This window comes from Prinia subflava, chromosome 1, assembly GCF_021018805.1.
Source record: "Prinia subflava isolate CZ2003 ecotype Zambia chromosome 1, Cam_Psub_1.2, whole genome shotgun sequence".
NCBI lineage: Eukaryota > Metazoa > Chordata > Aves > Passeriformes > Cisticolidae > Prinia > Prinia subflava.
In genome coordinates, this window is record NC_086247.1 from 15,166,790 (window position 1) to 15,190,123 (window position 23,334).

At 37.9% G+C, this 23,334-nt stretch overlaps 1 protein-coding gene across 5 annotated transcripts in view; it reads left to right on the forward strand.

The window, feature by feature from the left end:
* Nucleotides 1–10,797, forward strand: part of TRPS1 (transcriptional repressor GATA binding 1) — a 213,607-nt gene extending 202,810 nt beyond the window's left edge. For all 5 annotated transcript variants that reach the window (XM_063423194.1, XM_063423125.1, XM_063423339.1 and 2 more), the window contains one exon: nucleotides 4,511–10,797. In XM_063423194.1, the coding sequence (XP_063279264.1) occupies nucleotides 4,511–5,572 (1,062 nt within the window). In that variant the 3' untranslated portion in view covers nucleotides 5,573–10,797. The remainder of the gene's footprint in view (nucleotides 1–4,510) is intronic.
* Nucleotides 10,798–23,334: the final 12,537 nt, after the last annotated feature.

The following is a 23,334-nucleotide window of genomic DNA, read 5'->3' on the forward strand; positions in this document are numbered from 1 at the left end:
AAGAGTCACCATCCATCAGGATCAGTCAGGAAATAAATAATAATCATGGTCTGTCTATATTGCTTTTCATCTTATTGACACTTGACTTTATCCTGAAAGATGTTGAATGCTCTGGTCCAGGTCCAGGAAAGCCATGCTGAAGTATTTCCTTGGATCAGTGCCAAAATGCTTGGAATCTTTTAGGTTAAGACCCACTGGTTAAATATTATCCTTGCTGTCTTTAATAGGCACACATAGGAGAGTCAGGTGACTAATTAATTAATTTTTACAACATTCCCATGAAACTAAAAGGTGTTACTATTATTCAGAAATGGAAACCGAAGTAGTCTTTGGAAGTTTGCCAGGGCAATGTATCAGTTCAGGTTTAGAGTCTAACTCAGAAATAAATGTGGTGATTTAGAGTATGCATTTTTTAAAATGCTTCCCAGAAATTAAATTTGAGACATAAACTTCTCAGTGGTTTTATCTACTGCCCATACAATAATCCTGTTTACACAACATCCTGCCAAACCAGCCCACTTAATAAAACAACAACAAAAAATTTACTATTTTCAAAAGCAGCGTGACCATCACTAGTCTGAAGGGTTTGCTCTGTTTGCCGTGTGTGTCGTTCTGGGGTCACTCACTGTTTTTAGGGCCCAGAATAGACCAGTCATGCCAATAATATCTAAGAAGATGGACTAATGCATGGTCTCTGGACAGCATCTTGGCTGGGTCTTGCTCCAGGTATCATCTTCTTGGATACCTCTCAAAGTTGTAGATAAAATATCTAATTTAAGGAATTTAATCAGTGGTGAACATCCACAAAGATTTAAAGGACAATTTGGCTTTTTAATTTGACGTTTGAGTCTGGTTATTTGTAGAACTTCCATTTGCAGACTCCATTTTCCCATTTTAAAGTATACTTTTCACAGCTGGAGTGTTGGATCTTACCATGATTTTCAGCATAAATTTTTGAATAGATAAGCTACAAGAAAAAGTTTTGAATTCAAGCACAACTTGAATCATCCTTATGAACCAGTAGGAATGAACTAGTACACTTCCAGCAACACTTATTGGAAATACAGTGTCAAAATTTATTTTATGCATCTCAAAAGCAAGAAGCTGGCATTATCTCTAAGCTCTACTGTTTAAGCATGGCAATAAGCTACCATTCAGTGGACATTTGATCTTCAACTGAACTTTGACCAAACAAACGAAAAGAATTTAATTAAGCCTTACTCTGTTGTGGTATGATAGCAACTCCTTTATAAGTAGGAGTCTGAAATAATCCAGCAAATCTCTCCCTTGGGACACCTTTTGAGACAGTCCCATGCAAAGGGATGCTCTTTAGAGTGACACCAGAAAGATGAAAGTTTCTTTTATCTGTCTGCCTGTCTGCTGAGGAAATATTGCAGTAAGGATGTGTCATGTATGGTTTTGAATTAAGGAGTCCAGGATGGTGCAGTTATTAGGGAAATGTCCAAAACTATAAAAATTCAAGTGAATAGAATTCCCTTCTGTAAGACCCCTGTCAATCTAGTTTATGCTACACTGCTGAGTAAAACTCACCTGTAGTAGTTTGCACATTTCTTAGCCCCTTTTTGACTGGATTACTACTATCTAGCACTACCATCGTCATAAACACAAGCCTAAGGTCCCTTTTTCACTCTCATTTAATAAGAAGAAAAATCTGTGATCTATCAGATACTACTGGGTGTTAGTGACTGACAAATATTAACATGTTGGTGATTTCTGGTATAAGTTACATTTTTATTTCTCTGATACCCTTGAATAATTGTTCAATGTGTTTTCAAAAATGCTCCAAGTGGTAATGTACATTAAACTTGGCAAATTTTTCACATTTCTCTCCTTTAATGCAAACAACTATGTTAAGAAATGTGTAATTATAAGCCAAGAGTCTATTATTAAAATAGTTCTAGTGAAAAAGTACATCTTACTGTGAACATATACACAATATTCACATTTGCTGTCTCCCCAGAGTCATGAATTATTGTGGTGCTGTACCTCATTTTTAAATAGCTCGAACTGGGTCATGGAACACTGCGTTTTGTTCCATGGTGATTCCTTGACAACATCCTTGGACTAATTCAGTGAAGAATTGCAGCATATTCTAGGATTAGTCCTAGAGGAGGCTCCACTTCCCCATGGAATTTGAGAAAGCTAATCACAATAATTTATTGAAGCATTTGTTGAATTTTTTGTTTTACCTTTTAAGTTACTCATATTATGGGAGTAGGGAGATTGCCAGTTGATACATAGATGGCAGAAATATTTGTGATCATCTTCAGTATATTATGTCTAACATATAATTAAGAATCTGACATAGGCCATTTTAAAAGTAAAGTTCTAGTAACATTTCCACTATATTCTAAATATAATGCCCCACTGAAAATCAAGAAGTGACCTTAAACTTTTCTATTTGCCTTGCTTGTAACCAAATACAGGATATTTTTATCTGCACCTCACTACTGCAAATAAGGAAAGTGAATAGATTTACACCACTAAAGAGTACATTTTAATAATCTAAAGGCTGGTTTAATCAGATGAGCACAGTCATGGGCAAGCTGAAGTATTTTAAAGTTGAACCTACAATAACTTTGAATAGCTGGAGCCTCAAGTAAGTGTATGAGGATCCCTAATCTCAGGTAGGAAGATGTTTCTTTCAACTGCTTCCATAATCAGGCTTCTACCTGTAGCATGAAAAGTAAAAGTATTTCCAAAATATTGGAGGGTTATCTGGAAGCCATATAAAAATGGTCTGTAGTGTTTAACATCTAATAAGAGCAACAACAACATTGTAAGATCTCACACAGAATCTGAGTTACAATTGTCCCTCATCATAAAAAGGCAAGGAAATTATACAGCCCTTATAATAAAAAGTATATGCCTATGCATATTAATGGACTATTGATTGTGCAAACTAGGATCTTTATCTGAATAGAATTTACATAGAAAATGTTGTAATTTTTTTAAACATGATTTTGTCTCAACCTTGATCTGTGTGAGGAGGCTGGTTCAGGTGCTGTTTTTCTGCCAAGTTTAAATTTCTCTTATTAAAAATCTAAATCAAAGTGTGTATATACTTCTGATTCAGCATTTCAATAAAAAGTAAAATTTTAAAAAATAGCTACACTGTCTAAAATGTAGTTAACCATTAAGAGTAAGCCAACTGCAGGCAAATAAATAAGTGAAAGTAGAAGAATATGGCAACTCAAGAGAGAGACTAAATCTCTCCAAATAATAGAATGGGTGCTCTTCCAGCTCTGGATGTTTTCATATTAGCTTGAAGTTATGAATATATTAAAAATTTAGTTACATTCAAGGTACAGATTACTTTAGATATTGACTGTAAGCCAAAATTAAAGCTGCTTTTTAAAACAATGTTAAAATTTCTAAATAAACATATAAGTGGAATACTGGGGCGGGGGACATTTTTCTGGCCTCCAACCAAAACAAGATTATGTGCCTTTGGGAAGAAAAATGTCGTCTGCCAATACACCAAACTGAATGACTTTTAGGTAGTTTTTGTTGCTCTACCATGTGCCCAGTACAGAGACATACTGATGGTGCAGCACCTTTTTTCATTCAGATACTACTGCTTTTCTCTTGGGGAGCCTTTAAAGAATGCCTGACTGCTGTCCTTGTACCATTTTTGTGTTTTTCTCTAAACAGGCCACTTAACATTAGCTGGTGTGGGGTAGTAACAAATGGAAACAGAACTCCTCACTTGGTTCTTCCTCTTTGTGATGCTCGTTTCTTTACAGATCCCTTTTTCCCTGCCTTCAGGGGTTGCCTTCTCTCCCTCATGGCTTAGTAACACATCAGTAACACTTAGAAAACGATGCAGTTGGGGTGAAGGAGGAGGAGTTGATACCAAAGTAGAGGTAGACCTTTTGGTGCATAATGTTCCTGGGCTTTCTTCTCATCCCACTCAGCACACAGGGGACCTGCAGCCCTTTTGCTATGTGACAGGAATGGTGGTCAGGAAGCCCTGGGTGTGCTTGTGTTTTCTGTCCATGTCAGAGCAGGGTGAATGTGAAGGTAAGTTCATTGCTGAGTTCTTGTCCCAGTGGGACCTGTGCAAAGGCTGCCTGAGAGCAGCTCTGGTGGCACAGTGCATAGAACAGCACTAATGCATAGGGCCTTGCATCTCCCACCTCACCCCCAGCTCTCAGCACCAACCTTCAACATGTCTCCCCCAGAAGATTTTAGGAGTAAGAGATAGTAAATGGTTTGACAGCTTGGATACTTCATGCCTTTTTACGTAAATAGGTACAGGATGCCTGAGACAGTTGACTCAGGTTGATAAAACAAGCCATTTTATACTTACCTTCATCATGAGGGGCCATGAACCAGCATTTGGATTGAAGTTTGGTCATTCTGGTAACACTGTTGTAATACAGCTCTTCACAAAAGAAAAGATAAATTTGCATGAGCGTGGTCTCACAGATGTGTTTAATGTGTCTTTCTTTTTTCCTTTTGTTCATTCTCTGTGTGTTCCATGCAGACTCCCAGGCCTTTAAACATCATTAAACAGAACAATGGTGAACAGATCATTAGGAGACGAACAAGAAAGCGCCTTAACCCGGAGGCACTTCAGGCTGAGCAGCTAAACAAACAGCAGAGGGGTAGCAGTGAGGAACAAGTCAATGGAAGCCCCTTAGAGAGGAGGTCAGAGGATCATTTACCTGAAGGTCATCAGAGAGAAATTCAGCTTCCCAGCCTCAGTAAATACGAGGCCCCAGGTTCATTGACTAAAAGCCATTCTGCTCAGCAGCCAATATTGGTCAGCCAAACTCTGGATATTCACAAAAGGATGCAACCTTTGCACATTCAGATAAAAAGTCCTCAGGAAAGTTCTGGAGACCCAGGAAACAGTTCATCGATATCAGAAGGGAAAGGAAGCTCAGAGAGAGGCAGCCCAATAGAAAAATACATGAGACCTGTGAAACACCCAAACTATTCTCCACCTGGAAGCCCTATTGAAAAATACCAGTACCCACTTTTTGGACTTCCGTTTGTACACAATGACTTTCAGAGTGAAGCTGACTGGCTGAGATTCTGGAGTAAATATAAGCTGTCTGTTCCTGGGAATCCGCCCTACTTGAGTCATGTGCCTGGCCTACCAAATCCTTGCCAAAACTATGTGCCTTATCCCACCTTTAATCTGCCTCCTCATTTTTCAGCTGTCGGATCAGACAATGACATTCCTCTAGATTTGGCGATAAAGCATTCCAGACCTGGGCCAACTGCAAACGGTGCCTCCAAGGAAAAGAGTAAGGCACCACCAAATGTAAAAAATGAAGGTCCCTTGAATGTAGTAAAAACAGAGAAAGTTGATAGAAGTACTCAAGATGAACTTTCTACCAAGTGTGTGCACTGTGGCATTGTCTTTCTGGATGAAGTGATGTATGCATTGCATATGAGTTGCCATGGTGACAGTGGACCTTTCCAGTGCAGCATATGCCAGCATCTTTGCACGGACAAGTATGACTTCACAACTCACATCCAGAGGGGCCTACACAGGAACAATGCACAAGCTGAAAAGAATGGAAAACCTAAAGAGTAAACCTTAGCACTTAGCACAATTAAACAGAAATAGGTTTCCTTGATGGGAATTCAATAGCTTGTAATGTCTTGTGAAGACCTATAAAGCACTTCATATAGAGAGCATGCCTTATCCAATATTAAATCCCTTGTTATTTTCTTTTTCTTTTCTTCTTTATTTTTTCCTTTTTTTTTTTCTTTTTTTTTTTTTTTCCTTTTAAATGAGTGGGTTACCAAGAAAAAAGAACAGTTGGATGGTGGCCAGAAGGGGAGGAAGATAATTCAGTGGGACATGGCCCACCAAAGCTAGCCAGAATGCAGTGAATCATGCCGAATAACCTTGAGAAAACTTTACTGGACAATTAATACCTTTGCTGTTGTGTAAGAGACATAACTGGCAAGAGTGCAAAGATGTGTATATGTATATACTGCTGCAGGGGTATAGTGAACATATGCACATTGTATATAAGAATTAGACAGGTTAAATATACAGATGTTAAAAGGTCATTTTCTTTTCTTTAATTTGGGCAAATATCTGCCCTATAACATGCCTTAGGATCACATTGTCCTCAGAGCTTTGGCAGCAGTATCATCTATGTGTTTCTCAGACTCAGCTGATTTTTAGCTACCATTTTATCACTACATTCTTTCTGGCACGCTTTAGTCTAGGAAAACCATTTTGTGCAAGTGAATTCTCTAATACAGAAGCCACACTCCAGGTTTAATTTGCGTAGAATAAGGTAACCTGCTGTATTTTATTTTAATATATTTTTAATATATTACATTTTTAAACCTTAAAGGTTACTTCTCCACAGGCTTAACATTGCTATACATACCAGTCAATCCCTTCAGTAGACTTATACCAGCTTTTGCTAAGTAGCATTAAATGTCTTCATAGTACTTTTTAATACTTAAAGCTTTTTAAAAACTATCCATGAAGGGAAAGCTCCTCAGCATAACTGCTCAGGGAAATAGGGCTAAATAACTAAATATTGAATAATTGGTTAAAGGTGCTGTTAGACGAGCCTCCATGCTTGCTACAAGGGTGTACAAGAACTGACTTTAATCATTTTCATTATAGTGTCCCAACCAGTAGTTTATTATTTTGCCACAGGGATGTAGAAGATATTACAAGCTACTGGATGCACTGTCAGATTAACTTATTTCATTAAAGAAGTTGGGAGAACAAATAGAAAAAAACCTTATTTTTCTAGTAAATATTAATGTATTACATTTCAAATAATGGTGCCTGACATATTGAATAATTATTTTCTACAGTGTACGTATGCAACAAAGATATTCCATCATGCATTAGAGTCAGTTCTGGCTCTGCCTCGCTGTTTACATTTGCAAATGTAGCAAACAAGGTAATGAAGCAACTATTTCTATTGCAGTAGGTATCTTTTTTTCTGTGTGTGTGCATTAAAGTTGTAAACGATAACATGAAATGAATGAAATTTGTTGATATTAATGGTATGAAAAACAAGAAGGAAATGAAAATATTTTTATGCCTACTTAGGAAAAAAGGGTAGCACTATTCATTCCAAGTACTTTTGTATTCTTAAGCTCTTAACTCACATTGTTATGCTTAAAATGATAAACATATATCCTCTTTTTATTGCTTTGTCTGTGTTTCAGAAGAAACATTTCAGAAATTATTTTGATAAGTGCTGTTTGACGATGCAGCACTGATATTTTATTGCATTCTGTAGTAGCATTGCACTCCATTTTTACAATATTACGCAGTTGCTTTTTTGTTTTGTTTGGGTTTGTTTCTTTTTCGCAGTGCAGGGTCTTAGTTCCTTATGGTTGGATGGCAGGTGTAGCTCAATTGGTTCATGAATGTTGCAGCGAATGAAGTTTAAAATGTCTTTCTGATATTATGTTGTCTTTTATTTCTCCATTCATGCATTTTATTTTTTAAAATGTTCTATAAAAATATCTCTGGACTCAAAGTCCTCTCTTGAGATTATATGTAAAGGGTCCTATTCTGATCTCACTTACATGCCGCCTTTCTCAGATTTTCATGTAATTGAACTAAAGCATCATAAAAAAAAAAAAAAGTTCTTGTATTTAACTTACCTGAGTCTCACCACTCTCCCTTCTAGTATTTGGTGCACTTATAAGATACTTAACCAGATAAACAGGGAGGTGGAAAATAAAAGGAGAGGTGATAGGAAATGTCTTATAGGGGTTGGCAAAAGGAAAACCAGGAGGGAACTGGCCTAAACATTCAGCACTTTGATAGTCGTTTGAGAAATAGTGTGCCTAAAGCAACTGGCAACAAACATCACCCAGCATGAGAGGCACTTACACAGCAGATCACCAAAGGTCTCACTGACCTTGGCAGTATTTAGGTGTTATATTTTCACAGAGGTGAAACATTATTGCACAGTTTCTCTGATTTGTTAGGCACACAGGCTGTTGTTCAGCATTAGGCTGCATTCCTTCCAGCTCCACCCATCGCTTCTTTACTGGTGAGCAGCATATGGAACGTCCCGCTCAATCTGCTGTGGTTGAGTTCTGTAACCCTTCAGTAGTGTTCTAGGTTAGCAAAGGATGTTGGGCCACATTCTTCTTCTATTTTTTAGATGAATCTCCAGCTTGATACCAGTGACAAAGTCTGGTTATGTTTGTACTATTGTTCTCCAATAATAAGTTCTGACTTGGTTTTTGTGGATTTATTTTTGTTGGGTATTTTCAGTTTCTTTTTTTTTTTTTTCTGTGGGGACTGAAATAGATTGCCCTCGTTTCGTTACGTCAGGGTCCAGTGTGTGTCCTTTTCAGCTTTTCCAAGGAAGATGTTATATTCAGTAAGCAGTGGTTTTTATCGGCTTCAAAGGTAGCTGCCTGCCAATTTTCAGTAGTTACTGGTTTGACTTACTTCAGTTAAGACCTACCAGTTCCTCTCCTCTGGCTTCTTCATTGATAGAAGCTGCATCTTCATGGCAAAATATTTTAGAGGGACATGTGCATTGTAAGACTTGAGCACTACCCTGAACTTCATAGCACTTCTTGCTAAGCTCAGAAGCAGAGGCAAATTAACAGGAAATACACATATCAGGGTTTGGGGATGAGAAGAAATGAAATCTTGTGAGTGCAAAGAACAAGACAGAGTTTTGAATGTTACTGTTGCACATGTAGATGGTGCAAATAAAATTTGAAAAAAGTTCATTGTTCTTGCCATGACATATTGAGATGTTCTAAGATTTCTGCTTTTTAAGAAATAGGGTTTTGCTGTAGCCTGTTCTCTTTGATTGGGATAGGGGGAGCAGTTTTGTTTCTTAACAAAAGGGAGGTGGGTCCATCCATCTTCCAGAACCCCTCACAATGGGTAGGTACTAGTAAAAAGAAAAATAAAACCTGACAATGGAAAAGAATAATCTTATTACATAACTTTTCAATGGAAACCAATGTTAGCACACACAAGTTAATTACTGCACCCATTGTGTTTCAATCAACTTACAGCACTAAAAATTGAACTTTCAAACAATCAGTCTTTGTTCTCAATTTGTCAGAGACTTCAAGGTGGTGAACTTCTCTTACTAAAGGAATGGTAGTTTAAGATCTTAAAACATATCTCAAATTGGACAACCAAATAAGTAGATGTTCAAAGCTAGAGGATTTGTGGTGCCTGTCAGTAATCAGACTGTGGAACAGGCACAGTGTTTCCAGTAACTCTCTATAGATGGAGCCATCCTGTGACATCATCTGCAAACCAGATTGTCTCTGAGCTCTCACTTCATGGCTGCTGCCCTCTCAATGCTGCAGGAGATGAAGATGTTGCAGAGCACAGTTTGTGTTCAGGGCTGAACTTAGAGTACTTTCCAAAAGGTACTTTGCACCCAGTTGCCACCATGCTGATGAAGCTCCTCCCTTAATTTTTTACAGACTATCCAGAAAGGGGGAAAGACACTGGATGCACATATCTTGGTTTAGCCTAAAAAAATCACTGTTGTCTATTGGGACAGTTTTAAAGAGAGAGAAAATTGAGACATCTCAAAAGGCTGAGACACACTGTGAGCAATAGATTATTTTTGCAGTTAGAGGGGCAGCAGGACAAGTGACTGATGCTAATTGTATACAGTGCTGAAATATAGTGATTGTGCAATGGGAAAAACAGATTTGGCAACTGTAGATTAGTACTGAGTTCAGGGACAGACTTTCAAGTCCACCCTTGGACTGGACACTGTTGTTTTGTAGTCATAACTACTTGCTCTATGTGCTAAGGATGTTGTCTACCATCTGCTTTTTGCCCAGTATGTCTAAATATATTCTCATTTTTGCTCCTGTATTGATTTTTCTTGGCTGACTTAACATGCTAATTCCTAATACTGGTCAGGAAAAGCCAAGGAGATTAAAAGGTCGCTTCTGTGCAGCCAGAAGGGTAGATATATTTCCTTCTGCTTCTGTGGAGAGAGTTATGTTTGGCAAAGAGCACTGAGCAATTTGTCAGCATATCCCAAATGTGATAGATAAGTGAGAAATCCCTTCTAAACTTTTCTCTAAAGTTCAGATGGGCCAAGTAAAATGATTTACTTAATTTTCTCACGTCAGAATAGGATTCCTCACTACCCTCTTCCTCAGTTTTTATTTCATTCAGCCAGCTCTGGAAAGCTGGCAGTTGGGGAGATGCTACCTGTGTGGTAATCACACACACCCCAATTTACTTTAAGAGGATAAAAGACAATAATTAAATAGCTGACAGCCAGATAAATACCAGTTTCATTTGATTCATTTTTACAGTTAGTAATATTCCTTTATCAGAAAAGCAAAATTATACTTAGTAAAGTAAAAACACCATAACAGCTACCACAGTTTTCCATCCCTATCGTTTTGGCCTTTGAGCTCTGTGTAGGGGAACAGGAGAAAAGGAAACATCTCAAAATGCCATTGTAAATTTAGCTTATAGAAAATTCACCAGCAGGAAAAGGAAAAAAAAAAAGAAAAAAAAATTACTTCATAAAGAATGACTTCATGTTGCTAAAAACCATCATTAAACTTGTAGCCCTGATTTGACTCTAGAATGCTGGCTCTTAATGTTTTGTCCTTACAACACATGGATGTGTTTTTGTTCTGTTTTGTTTCGGGTTTGTTTTGTTTTGTTTTTTGGTTTTCATAGTGCATGTTCATTTCTACTCACAAACATGTTCTTGGTGTATTTCTTATGCAAACAATCTTCAGGCAGCAAAGATGTCTGTTACATCTAAACTTGAATAATAAAGTTTTACCACCAGTTATAAATCAGATTCGTGTCATTGTTTCTGGGGAGAATGTGACTGCATCAGAGCGGGGCTGGGGAGGGGAACAATCTGGAGTGGAGCTGCTCTGGGAGCAGGATTGGCCTGACAGCATCTCAGAGTAATGGCTGGTTACTGTGGCTGAAAGGCAATGGCAGCATTGCTCAAACAAGAAAGGCATGGAAAGGGAAGGACTCCTTTAAACACATAATTGCCCTGTCACAGTCCTTCTGTTCTAAGGGCTCTAGACGTGATCCAAATCTCATTCAAGTTAACGACAGGATTTGAGTAAAAGTCTTTCAATGGAGTGTGAATGTTTCCAGTACTCCATCATCCTGGCATGACATTACCAGTTTTATTCCCCTGCCCCAAGGAAGTACTGCAACAATTTGGAGAAATTATGATAGAAAGGCTGATACTGAAATGTGATCAGGTACCCAGGGTCTCCGGGTCTGCTCCTCATACAAAGTTCATTATGGTCTTGAAATAATTCCTGATACTCAGGACCGTGGTTTCACATCATGCCCACAGCTCTTCCAGGAAACCCTGCTGGCTCCCATCACACAGGTTATTTATTGACCTAGTGGTGACTCAAGAACAGAGAATACCACCTACAGTGATGCTGCCACCACTTCCTTCTGCAGCCTTGGAGGTTTCCTCAGAGATCCCAACCAAAGCACTGACCAAATCAGCTCAGCCTGGCATTTCTGTTTGGATGAGCTAACAGATCTGGGTGGTATGGCTCCCAGCCATCATTTCCATTATGCTGCAATTTCCTTTCTCCATAGGTTTTGTATCAACTCCATGGTTGAGAGCTTGTTCACTCTCATACAGAGTATTGTTTTAAAGTAATACAAAATGGTAAAATCTGTTTATGATGGTAAAGTAGAAATGTTCTAGAGCTTAGTTTTAAAAGCATCATGCCAAAAATAACTCAAAGTGACTCATTCTTCCAGTGAATTCAGATGTAAAACTCTTTGTATTTTCAGTCTCTTTTTAATTTCCTGACATTAATAAAAATAATAACTGTAGCAAAGAGAAAAAAAAACCTTTCATATCTGAGGAGAACTAGTTTTGGAGACAGCAACAATGCATTTTGAAAAAAATGCTACATGGAGAAGCTGGTCAGTACACATTGTGTAAGACTGGATATATATATATATTCTTACACTGGTATAGAATGCCTATACTAGTGTAAGAATTATATAAAAACTCTATATACATATACACAGAGAAAGTTCATATAGGTACAGAGAGGTAAAATTTAATAAATGACATGTTCTAAGCACATCTTTTGAGAATAACAAGATTTAATCCAAATTTCTGTTATAACTATAAAACTATCCCTGACCAATGCAGTATGTCTTTAATCAGAGTTCAGAACAGCTTTTAGCAGTGCACTTCTATCTCCAGATACTGAAGTGAGCTCATAGTTATAGGAGCTGATGACCTCAAATGTTCCTTTGTGGTTCCACTATTGTATAGTCTACTTATATTGTTAATGCCTTCCTCTTACAACAGCAGCTACACATATAAGCAGCTCATAAGTGCACATCAAAATAGTTATCAGGTCTTAATATGCTATTATAAGGTTTAAATTTGTGCCAAGAATCTAGGGACTTCTTGTTCTAGCAGCAGTGTCCTTGATTATTCCCTTTTAACTACTCTCATATCTTGACATAGGCCAAAATTCTGTTAAGTACAGCCCCACTGAGAATAAAAAAGATAATACCTCTGCTAGTGGCAGGTCCTGACCCTTATCCAATGACACCTGTAAATGTATGAAGTTTAAATTGAAAAAAAAAAAAAAGGTAAATATCAGAATAGGTTTTAATTCAGAAGAAAATCAAGAGAATGAATAAGCAGGGTGCTTTATTCCATGTGGAGGGGAAGTGGGGTTCTTTCTAGAGTGTTCTAGTAGTAGAAATGGCCTAGTTTTCCTACAGCCTTATTTATTATAAATCCCAAACAAACCTGTCTTTATAAGATTGTTGACAGTGGGGATATAAAATCAAGAAACAGAATCTCAGTGAAAGTGTTCACTGGAAGTTTAACTGTGGGGGAAATTAGGCTGGACAGTTGGGACACCTGAAAACTGATGGAGGTAGAGTTTGTAGTGACACCAACGTCCTTTGTTTTCCATGAAGAGTCTGACTAATCCTTGTGTGCAGAACAAGAGTGTCAGTGGGTACTTTCTGTAAATGAAAGTGTCTCCTACACATCCAGAGGAATGGAAGTGCCTTTCACACATTGTGGTTGCAATGTCAGTGCAATGTCTGATTCAGCTCCAGGTGCTACTGTGGAATTGACAGCTCAACGGTGAGATTGATACAGGGACAGTTGTGTCACCCACCTCCAAACAGCTCCAGCAGTGCTCATACAGGGTCAGAGCAGTTAGCCAGAGAAGAAATACAACCATTTAAAAGAATAGGAAAGAAATACATTTTAAAAAATAAAAAACCTCCGGTTATGACACTGTGTAAAGATGATGGCTTAAATCTGCCACAGATGTGCTTTTCTTTTTCTCTTTGCAAAGGCAGAGCAGCTGCTGTGACCTTATTTCTGAATGAAATAATTTGTTTTATGACTTGCAACATAAAAAGCAAAGCCCCAACATAAAGCTAAGCTAGCGCTCTTCTCACTGTAGTATTCTTTTAAGAAAATAAGACAAAAAAAAAAAAAGTTTGTAGAAATGGATCAGGAAGGCTTTCTAAATGAACATTTTAAGGAATGGAACTACATATATCTTCACACATTAAAAAAAAATCTTGGAAAGTAAAATGAGAATATTTTCTTTGCCTTTTAATCAAATTTGACTGTTTTCCTCCCTTCTGGAATCTGATAAAGAAAGAAATTGATTTCAGGCTATGAAAGTAAGAGATGTAAAAGCCTTTCAGAAAGGTGAGGTGATTTTTCAAAGTTAATGTTCCCTAAGGGTGGCATTCACATTGCAATACTTTGGTCACTCAACTGTAAATGCAAAATATGGTCCTCATTTTCTTGAGAGGGTCAGTTGAGTGTTCGGAGCAGGAGCTTATTAGATCTTCATAGCCACCCACTGGAGGGGTCCATACTGGATGGTATCCAGAAATCTCTCTTAACCTAGATGATTTTGTGATTATAAATTCTCACAAATCCAATTAATTTATGTTTCTCCCTTGTGAGTGTAGTATGTACAGCAGGGAGCAATTGGAGACAAAGGCCAAAACAACCTGAAATGCATCTGTAGATGGAAATGGTGGAGTATATCAAGAGCTTTCTAATACACAGGCCTCTGAGACCAGAGCTGTATTCAAGTACACAATACCCCATTAAATGTGTGGCTCTTAACTGGAGCACAAAGGTTTTTCCATCTATTTATATTTCCATAATAACTCACTGCAATATATCCCTAGTAATTATACATTACCCTCTGTGATTAAGCATAACATGCTGGACTGCTGATGCAGTGACATTGGTACCACACTTGTTAACACAACTCGGGCTGACTTCTCTGTAAATCAGGATGGGCACTCGCACAGGAGTTGGATAATGACTGAAAATTTTAGTGGCTATAGCAGTTCCAGCGTGTTTTGTCCAGGGCCGGCACGTGCCTCCAGCCAGGTTCCTTGCACAGCTGGGGAATTCTCACAGAGGAGGCAATTCCTGGGTCTCAGAAAGAGGCAGGAATGGATTGTGACCATTCCCCTACAGAGGAAGAAGCAGCAAACACCAAGAGCCATGGGGTAGATCCTGAGGCAGCTGCCACAGTGCTTCAGTGTGTGGGCTCATTCTAGGGGAGCAGCAGGTTTCCCAGCAGAAGTATCCCAGTCTCTTAAGACCAGAAAATGGCCTTGACCACTTTGGATTTGCTGGTATTGTCACTGCCTCCATTGACTCATTCCCCTTGTCTGATGAGGGTGGCTGGAAAAGCTTTACCTTTTACTTTTTACTTGCTATTTCAATGCCTACAATCTGCTGTATTTGTCTAGATAAGCTGTAAAGACAGGAGTTTATATCCATCTTACATGTAGACATAGACTTTAGGAAGAAGGAAATGTTTCCTGCTGCTGAGTGGGTGGTGATCCTATTGTTTAGCTTCTTTGTAGGCAGAGCTATACAATAACATAGCAAATGTCTGCACTTGATCAATAGATCACAGTCCTGCTTTCTGTTGTCCTATATTATGAATTTTGTGGTCAGATCTTTGGTTTCTGGTAACACAAATAAAGAAATGACAATGAAAATTCCCATGCTTCCAGTTTCATAGCACAAAACATGGCCATCCATTCCAAGCTGTTATAATTACCAACACTTCTGAGACAGCCCAGTTTTTCTTGCCCAGAAAAGGACAAAGATTATTTCTTTTAATACAAAACGCTTCAGTGCTGTTTTGAAAACCTCACTTCTTAAAAAGGACTTGTTTCAACACAATTTAATGAGCCTTACTTAGGACTTAGTAAGTTTTATTTCAACTCTCATTCTAGGAAGTTTTTGGTTTGACAGTAGAAAAGCCTGATTTGTGTCTGTTTCACATTTAAATGAATATTCTTGCTAGCTCAGTCATCCAAGCCAGTCTGCAAACAGACCCTGAACTACATTAATTATTTAGTAAAAAAAAACCTAGATGCAGCTTTTTAACCAATCATACAGTCCTATTCTTTGAAGATAAACTCAATCATTCTCTGATGTCACCTTCAAATTAAAGCCATAGATTTCTGTGATGGTTTTGGTCATGATATTATGCAAACCCTCTTCTCTGTGTACTAGATAAACTAGTATATTAAAAAATCATGGAAAATGCACTACTAACTTTCCTACATAAATTGTTTCAGATTAAGCAGAACAAAAAGTTATAAAGACAGATTTACCTTTACAGCCCAAGTTTGCACTTAAGCCAGCTTTCTCCATATCTTGGAAAGAGATTGTGTTGCTGGTGAGGAGACATGGAATAGCACACTAGAAGAGCCTGAATTACAGGCACACATGAAACGGGAAGGTTTACCCTGCATACTGTCTCCTATGACAAAGATACTTGGCAGCACAACACCAGAAAACCTAAATATTAAAAAAATAAAAATACATATTCAGATTGGAATACGAGGACTGGAAAAAGTATTAATGGAGCAAGTGTGAAATGTGTGATTATATGATAAAAACCCAACAAAATATAATAGTTATCAAAGATATGAAATAAAGGTTATTCCTAAGAAGTTCATAAAGGCTATTTAGTGCACATGGATAGCGAGGTTCCAGGGACTGTGGGAAGTGTTGGATCCGACTGCTGTCACACAAGACGTCGATTACTGGGAACATGCCCTGGGTAAGACAAGGCCTTTGCCCATTCTTCTGCAGCTGCCTGAGACCACAGTTTCAGGAACATTGCAAGCTGGAGATCCTGCCAAAAGCTGCAGACCCACTTCTATCTGCCATGCTGTCCTACTCCTGCTCTCTTCCTTCTACTAGCACAAATATTTGTGTCTCCCACTTGCCCCAGAAAGTTGACTTTTAACCCCCATGAATTCCCTGATGCAGTTCCCAGCACAGTGACAAAAACACCTGTGTCAGCGGTAAGTGGAAGTAAAATGAGCAGACAGTGGTATGGAAAAAGGCAGTGTGAGATTTTTCTTGGCAGCTATTATCCATCTAAAGTGTTCAGAAACTCAAAATCTGGGAAGCTGGACTGGTCCTGGTTTAGAGCAGATTCTCATTACTGAAATTTTTTGCTCAAGGTCTATATACAAGAAAAAGAGTAAAACTGCAGCTGCAACACCCTGAAGATTTTCCTTTCCCCGTGCCAGCAGCTGCTGGGGATGCCCCCCGTCCCCTGGTGGCCATGGCTCCACTTCCTTCTGTGGCACAACTGCCAACAGTCTGCTTTTCCTTACACTGAAACAGTGGGCAAGTAGTGACATTTTCTTATGCCCAACACCTGCTTAGTGCCAGTGCTTTGCCCATGCCAGCAGAAAACCCATTGGTAAACTGCCCTTGTACTCCACAGAGCCAAGCACTGCAGACTCCTCACCAAAATAAATCACTACGGGAGAGAAGACAAGGAGAGAAAGAGAACTGGATGGTGAAAATTTAAGGGTTCCTCTCTTCTTTCCTGTGCTCATTAGGTAGACATTTTTTACTTTGTAGTTTTTTTCCTTTGCTGCTTCTTTCTCTATCTCAGTCTTGCCTTTATTCCAGTGTGCCCCTTACAGCTCATCACTGATTGATGAATAAGTTACCTCTGCATGGAAAAAAAAATGCTAATTTGCATATTTGACAATGAAAGACTCCCAAGTATCATCCCTAACTTTGCCTATGGAACCACCAAAACACCTGATTTGAATCAGAGTTGCAGGCTATCTTCAGTTCCTGGTATTCCTCTTCTCCTTGATACTTTTATAATAATTAATACTAATTTACTAAGACAAAGTTTTGTGATTGCTTATTAGTCACCTGAAACTGGAACTTCTTGACCACTGATGGCCTGGGTGACACCAGAAGGTCGCACAGAGGAACAAGCTGCAGAGGAGGGACAGGGGCTTTTGTTTTGTGCAGCATACTCAAAGCTCATCATTTTGCATTTAGACATTTTAAATGAGGACACAAAGAGTTTGATAATAGCAAAGCATGCAGCTTTATCCACCTTCCCAAGCTGATTTGCCTCTGAAAATTCCAGCTCCAAACTCCCTAAACTGTTTATTGCCACAGGGTAGAGGATTAATCTGAGTAAAGCAGCCACTTCCCCCTGCCCCACCCCCCGTGCAGAACTAACCTTTGCTACAGCTGGAACAGCAGGGTTGGACACATTTTGACATCTGCCTCAGTTTATGACATCAGATTTCTTCAGAGCTTTATGGGACTGTGAAATGGGAAGGATTGGCACAGCAGCCAACCCAGCAGCTCTCCCTGCTGAGGTGACCTCTGAGAGCAGAGCAGGGAGGTGTGGGGATGGGAGGAGGTCTGGTGTGCTTGGGGCACAGCAGGGCAGCACCCACTCAGACATGTCTGAGGATGCTGAATTTCCTTTGTCCTCCTGCTGGGCACCTTCAGCTGCTCATATTACCCATCCTCACCCCATAGACTCAGCTGCATTTCCCAACTCCACCAACACCAGGCTCTGGTTTGTGAAGGACTGAAGGAATCTGGAAACAGGCAGGAAGTAGGAGCAATTAAGAACTAAAGAATCCTGAATACCAAAATCCACACCCTTCTGTAGTAAATTTTAAAATTATATTACTCCCTGAGGTCCCACTAAAAGCAAAGCATAATGGAGAGAAGAAGCCATGGCCAGGAACTACAGATCTATAACTGTTCCACATATTCTTTAAGGATATAGTCTTTAAAAAAGAATATAATTGAGACTCTACTTTAAAATAATTAACAGCTACTTTTTCACCAACTGAACAACTATTTTTCCTGAAAATCAGACCTCTTTTTAATGTATCTGAAACTGTGTGACTGAAACACATGGAATATCTTGGCCTAGAATATTTTAAGTAACTTCCATAATTATTATGATTTGGAAACTGAATAAAGATACTTCAGAGATACAGCAAACACACAACATGCATTTCAGATTACTGTCTGTGAGCTCATACCAATGAATCTTTAAGTGTGTGCAAGAAGGATTTATCTTCTGTCTACCTTCTTATACTGAGGGAAACCACAAGGCCGACATACTGATTCTAAATTTGGGTAACAGCAGTTTAGTATTTATTTGTAAAGCAAAACGTTTCTGAAGGGTTTACAGAATTTATTCACGAGAAGTCTTTGGAACCCCTTGAAATGTAGCTTTCCATAAAACATTCTGGGTGAAGTCTCTAAAATTTTTTTAAACTGAATTGAAAACCAGTTTAGATATATACTGAGGTAAGAATATCCCTCTTTCCCATTGCTCTACTGAGATATCAGGAATGGAATATAACACCTTGGGTTTTTTTAAATCTTCTTCACACCTTCCCATTTCCACCAAATGGATACCTGCTAGAGTCACAGTCTATCCTTATTTTATTAATCCAAAGAACTGATGTAGTTTAGTAAATAGAGATAATTTCATGTAGATTATGGGTTTCCTTAGAGATTTCATGTTTTAAGTATTGATTATTGATTAAGATTCCTTAGAGATTTTCAGATGTTTTAAGTACTGATTATTCCCAACCTTCTTTAATTCATAAAGCCTGGGCAGAGCAGAGCACAGGGGAAACAGGCTTGCCAATAATGGGCAAAGCAAGGTTTGCTGAACCGTAAGCCTTTACCAAAAATCAGGAAGAAACTGACAATCTTCCCTTTACTTTTGTTTGCTTTGCAGTTCCCTCTGGAATTTGCAATTTTCTGGCTGATTTCTCTTTTGTAGGTATGCCTTCCCTCTTGCTAGTTTAAAGATGGAACTAGTAATTTCCCAGCTCTTCTAATGTACTCCTGCCTTCAAAAAGGCAGGATCTGAACATTCATTGTGAGAATACTGCTTAAATGTATTATATAAGTATATAGTTATAAAAACATCTTTTTTTTCTCAAAATGTCATAGCTGCCAGTAGTGGAATGTAAGTGAAATGGATATTGTGACACGAAGATATAAAGATATATGAAATTACTTAGATCAGCAGAAAGAATTTATTTTTCATATGACGTTCCATTGTTCTATGTTTAATCCAGGCAAGATTTTTGAGCTAAATACTGAATTCAAAGGCAAGGGCTGTATGAGTGTCTGTGTGTGTATGCATTTGTTCATGTACACGAATTCATTAGGGCATATTCACTTTAACATCTGCTAGAAGACCATTATTATTCTCTCAATCTGAGTAAGTGTTCTCAACTTCTTTATTCTGTGTTGTCTTGTTGTACTCTTCCACTGAAAAAGAATTTTTCCTTTTTATTATTTCTCCACAGTCCCTGCAGTCTATTAATAATATTCTCCAAGTCTGATGTCTCTAATATTCAAAGATTACATAAGATTGAATGGACTGCTCTTCTCATCTAAATAATCTTGTTTTAGTTATTTTTTCCCATCTTAGCTTTTCTAGCTAACAGAACTAAATACTAATAAAAGTGCACAAAACTACCTGTGCAGTCATTAATAATATATCCCTTGTCACTAACTTTTTCAGTTCTCCAAAACTTCTAAGCACATTTCAGTTTAACCTGAAATGATGTAAACAATAATGTCATTAAAATTACGTGCAGCAGTCTGGGTTTTTTGGTCAGTGTTTTAAATTATGGTGCCTGGCCATTTCTGCTGCCTGCATCTCAGCACTGCCATCTTGGGCAGATCAGCCTGAGCAGTGTGCTCTGGTTTCATCTTTCATTTCCATCAGCTAACTTTGATTGGACAAAGTATTTTCCAGATGGCAAATACAATTTTCTGAGTCAGATGAGTATTCAAGAAAAAAAGTATGCATGATATATGCCCCAATGAGTCCTGCGTGTCTGCCTCATATACTTAAGAGTGAAGCTGGATGCTCCGCAAATTTGAGTGAATGCAGATCTTCATTTGCTGGAACACGATACAAGCTCACCTTTTTTGGTACATCTTACTTTTGCCAAGAAAATGGTGTAAAGAAAAATGTTTCTGTAAATGTAGGCTTTGCCAGACTTCTCACTGTACACATTCTCAAGTCCTTGTATGTTGGTTCAGGTAAAGATTTTAATCTAATGTTTCCAGGAAGAGAGAGATATGTCCTAAGAATTTAAAGTGTTATATTGCTTAATGAGACTAAAAATGGATTAATTCTAGACTAGGAAGACATCTAGATGATTAAAGAAATTGTTTTTTCTAGATCAGTAGAAGTTAGGTTTTCCAAAGATTCACAAGTCAAGGAGTTAAACTTCCATAAAAGATACAAAGCTAGTCTGAGAAAACACCCTTTCTATTTATTTAATTTAATCACAAAACATTTGGATTCTGTTTCAACTAATGTAAATAAAAGTCTGAGACAGATGAACAGAAATTTCTTAACCTTGTCCATAATATCCTAATATACTGTAGACAAATTTGTGCTATGCAGATATTTTATTGGTGATAATTGTTAGCATTTAATTAAATTTCCTATAATTATCTTATATTATTGGTGGAATTAGTCATATTAACCATATTAACATATTCTTAAAGGCTCAGGGCTTAAAAGAAGCTGCTACATCAATGGATTGTCACCACTCAGAAATGTTTATTGTGATTATGGGGGAAGGAGGGAAGAACAAGGGGTTTATGATCTGCTAAAAAAAAAAGAAGCCTAAATGGGAAAAACTTCACCTGTACCAAAGATTGGATCAAACAAGCTTCATAACATGGATCTGCATTTGCAGGGCCTCTCTCATCTTCACCTGAATAGGAAAGAATCCTAAGGTCCCAAATACTTCATCCGTTTGAGAAACAATGTTCTGCCAGGACTTTTACAAGTGTAATCATAGATAGAGTGTCTGTTCAGTCTCTTGAACATCCTCCCATATAAATCCAGTTGTTAAAAAAAATCCTTCCCCTTTTGAACTTCAAAATAAAAGGGTGTTTTTTTTGATTTCTACTGCCCTATCATTTCCATGGTTTGATTTCAGTCATATGTAAGTGCTAAAAGATGTGTGTAAATGGATATGAAATTGATTAAAGTGATTTGGGATGAAAGACTCGATAGAAATGTCAAACATTGTTGGTATTCACTTGCTATTCACTTCATTAGTGGATGAAACTAGCAAAGACTGTCTGCAGTCACCTTCTCATTTAAGACATTTGATTGTTTTCTTAGTTGTTTGTGGGAAAAAAGATAAATGACATCACTCTGGTTTAGCTGGAAATTGCACAATTTTGGGTTAAGTTGAAAAAATTGACTTTATGTTTTTCTGGGGATATTAAGTGTTGAGAGGACATGAGAAACTCCTGTCTCTTTTTAAAAAAGGAAAAAAGTATACTGCATTTGGAATCATAGTTCATTGTATTTCCCTATAAGACCAAGTATAAATGGTTTGTAAATAGCTGACTGCATCACTCCAGTTATTGGTAATTCTCTTTTCAAAATAGCTGGCATTGATTTGTTTCTCTGAAATCTATTTAATCTATTTATCAGCAATTTGAGAATTTTTAAAAATTTCTTTGGCAAATAATTTCAAATGGCATCTCAGCATGCTTCACTACAAAATTTGCTATCTTAATATTGCAGTTATTCTTTGACCAATGTTTGTTTAGTACTTCCAGCATGTTCAGTTCTGAGAAATTAAAAAATATGCAGACAGCCAATTTTCTGAAGTGCTCTGACCATGAAGCCAGGCACACAGAAGAGGAATGCACTGGGAACTCCAGAAGTAAGAACAGCTCTGGACATGAAGTTTAATTGAGGAGGTAAGTGTGATTGGCAGATATGGGGTCTAGGATTCAGCTTTTTAAATTATAATCAGCCTTTTTTTGTGAGTGTTCTCAAAGGAACAGGGGAAAATCTTGGTCCTGTTGAAGTCAAAGGCAAAACTTGTTTTCAGTTCAGCTCTTTCTGCTGAAGAATTTAATGGACTCAGAGGGAGAAACAATAGTATTGGAGTAACTGGAATGTGGTGGACTTCCCAGAAAATGGTCAGGTATAAGTTCATCATGTTCAGAAATACAAGATACTGTTTACAAAGTATGGATTCAGAGTACTAGACTTTGGTCTGCACATGTATATAAAATACTCTCAGCCTCTACAGCAACTTCTAATCACATTTTCCATGTCTTATAATTTAGCCAAGACAATAACAGTAAATCACTGATATTCAGATATTAGGCCCGTATCACAATAGACAGGCAATTCTCCTGAAAGATCTAACCCATTATACAGGCTGACAAGGATTTGATCAGTGCTTTTATTATGCCTAATATATTTTCTGCATTTGAAAGAAGTGGTGGTAGGAATCTTTGAAAGATTTGAAACTACTGAATAAAAGCTCAGAGACATTTTTCCCTTGCCTGCTTTCACTACTTTCTTAATCAATGGTTTCCATTTGTCACTGCTAATGACATTATCCCTGACACCTTCTCCTGTTATTTTTTTTCTGCTTAAAAGCTTTCCCTTCTGTTATTTAGCCTTCCTCCTCCTTTCTGCTGACGACTGACTTTTCATTCATTGTTTTTTCCCTGGGTCTTCCTGGCTGTATAACTTTCTTAGCATCAAGTGTAAACACAGTAGTTCTGCAGCTGGGAGATGCACTGGGGAGGGATTTGTCACATTTGAGCCCAACAGTCTCTGCTGACAGCTACAGTCCAGTCTTAAGCATCAGAGAAGATGTAACCAGTATCAGGAACTTTTTCAAAGTTCCTCTGAAAGACCCCATCTTTAAGACAAGGCTTGGCATTGTCTGCTGACTTTCTATGTGCTACACCATGCCTTTGAAACAGAAGTTTAAATTATTGTAGTTTAAATTATTTTTTTCTCCTCTGTGTTCATCCTGAATGAATGAATGAAAATTAGTTTGAAAGTATCTTTTACTTATATTTCCTAAATACCAGGGAAATAAATATCTTTTTGCCTTTTGACAAAAAGATATTATCTGAGGCTCATCTTTTAGAAATAAAACACACATTCCTTCCTCTACTACAATGACATATAAAAGTGAAA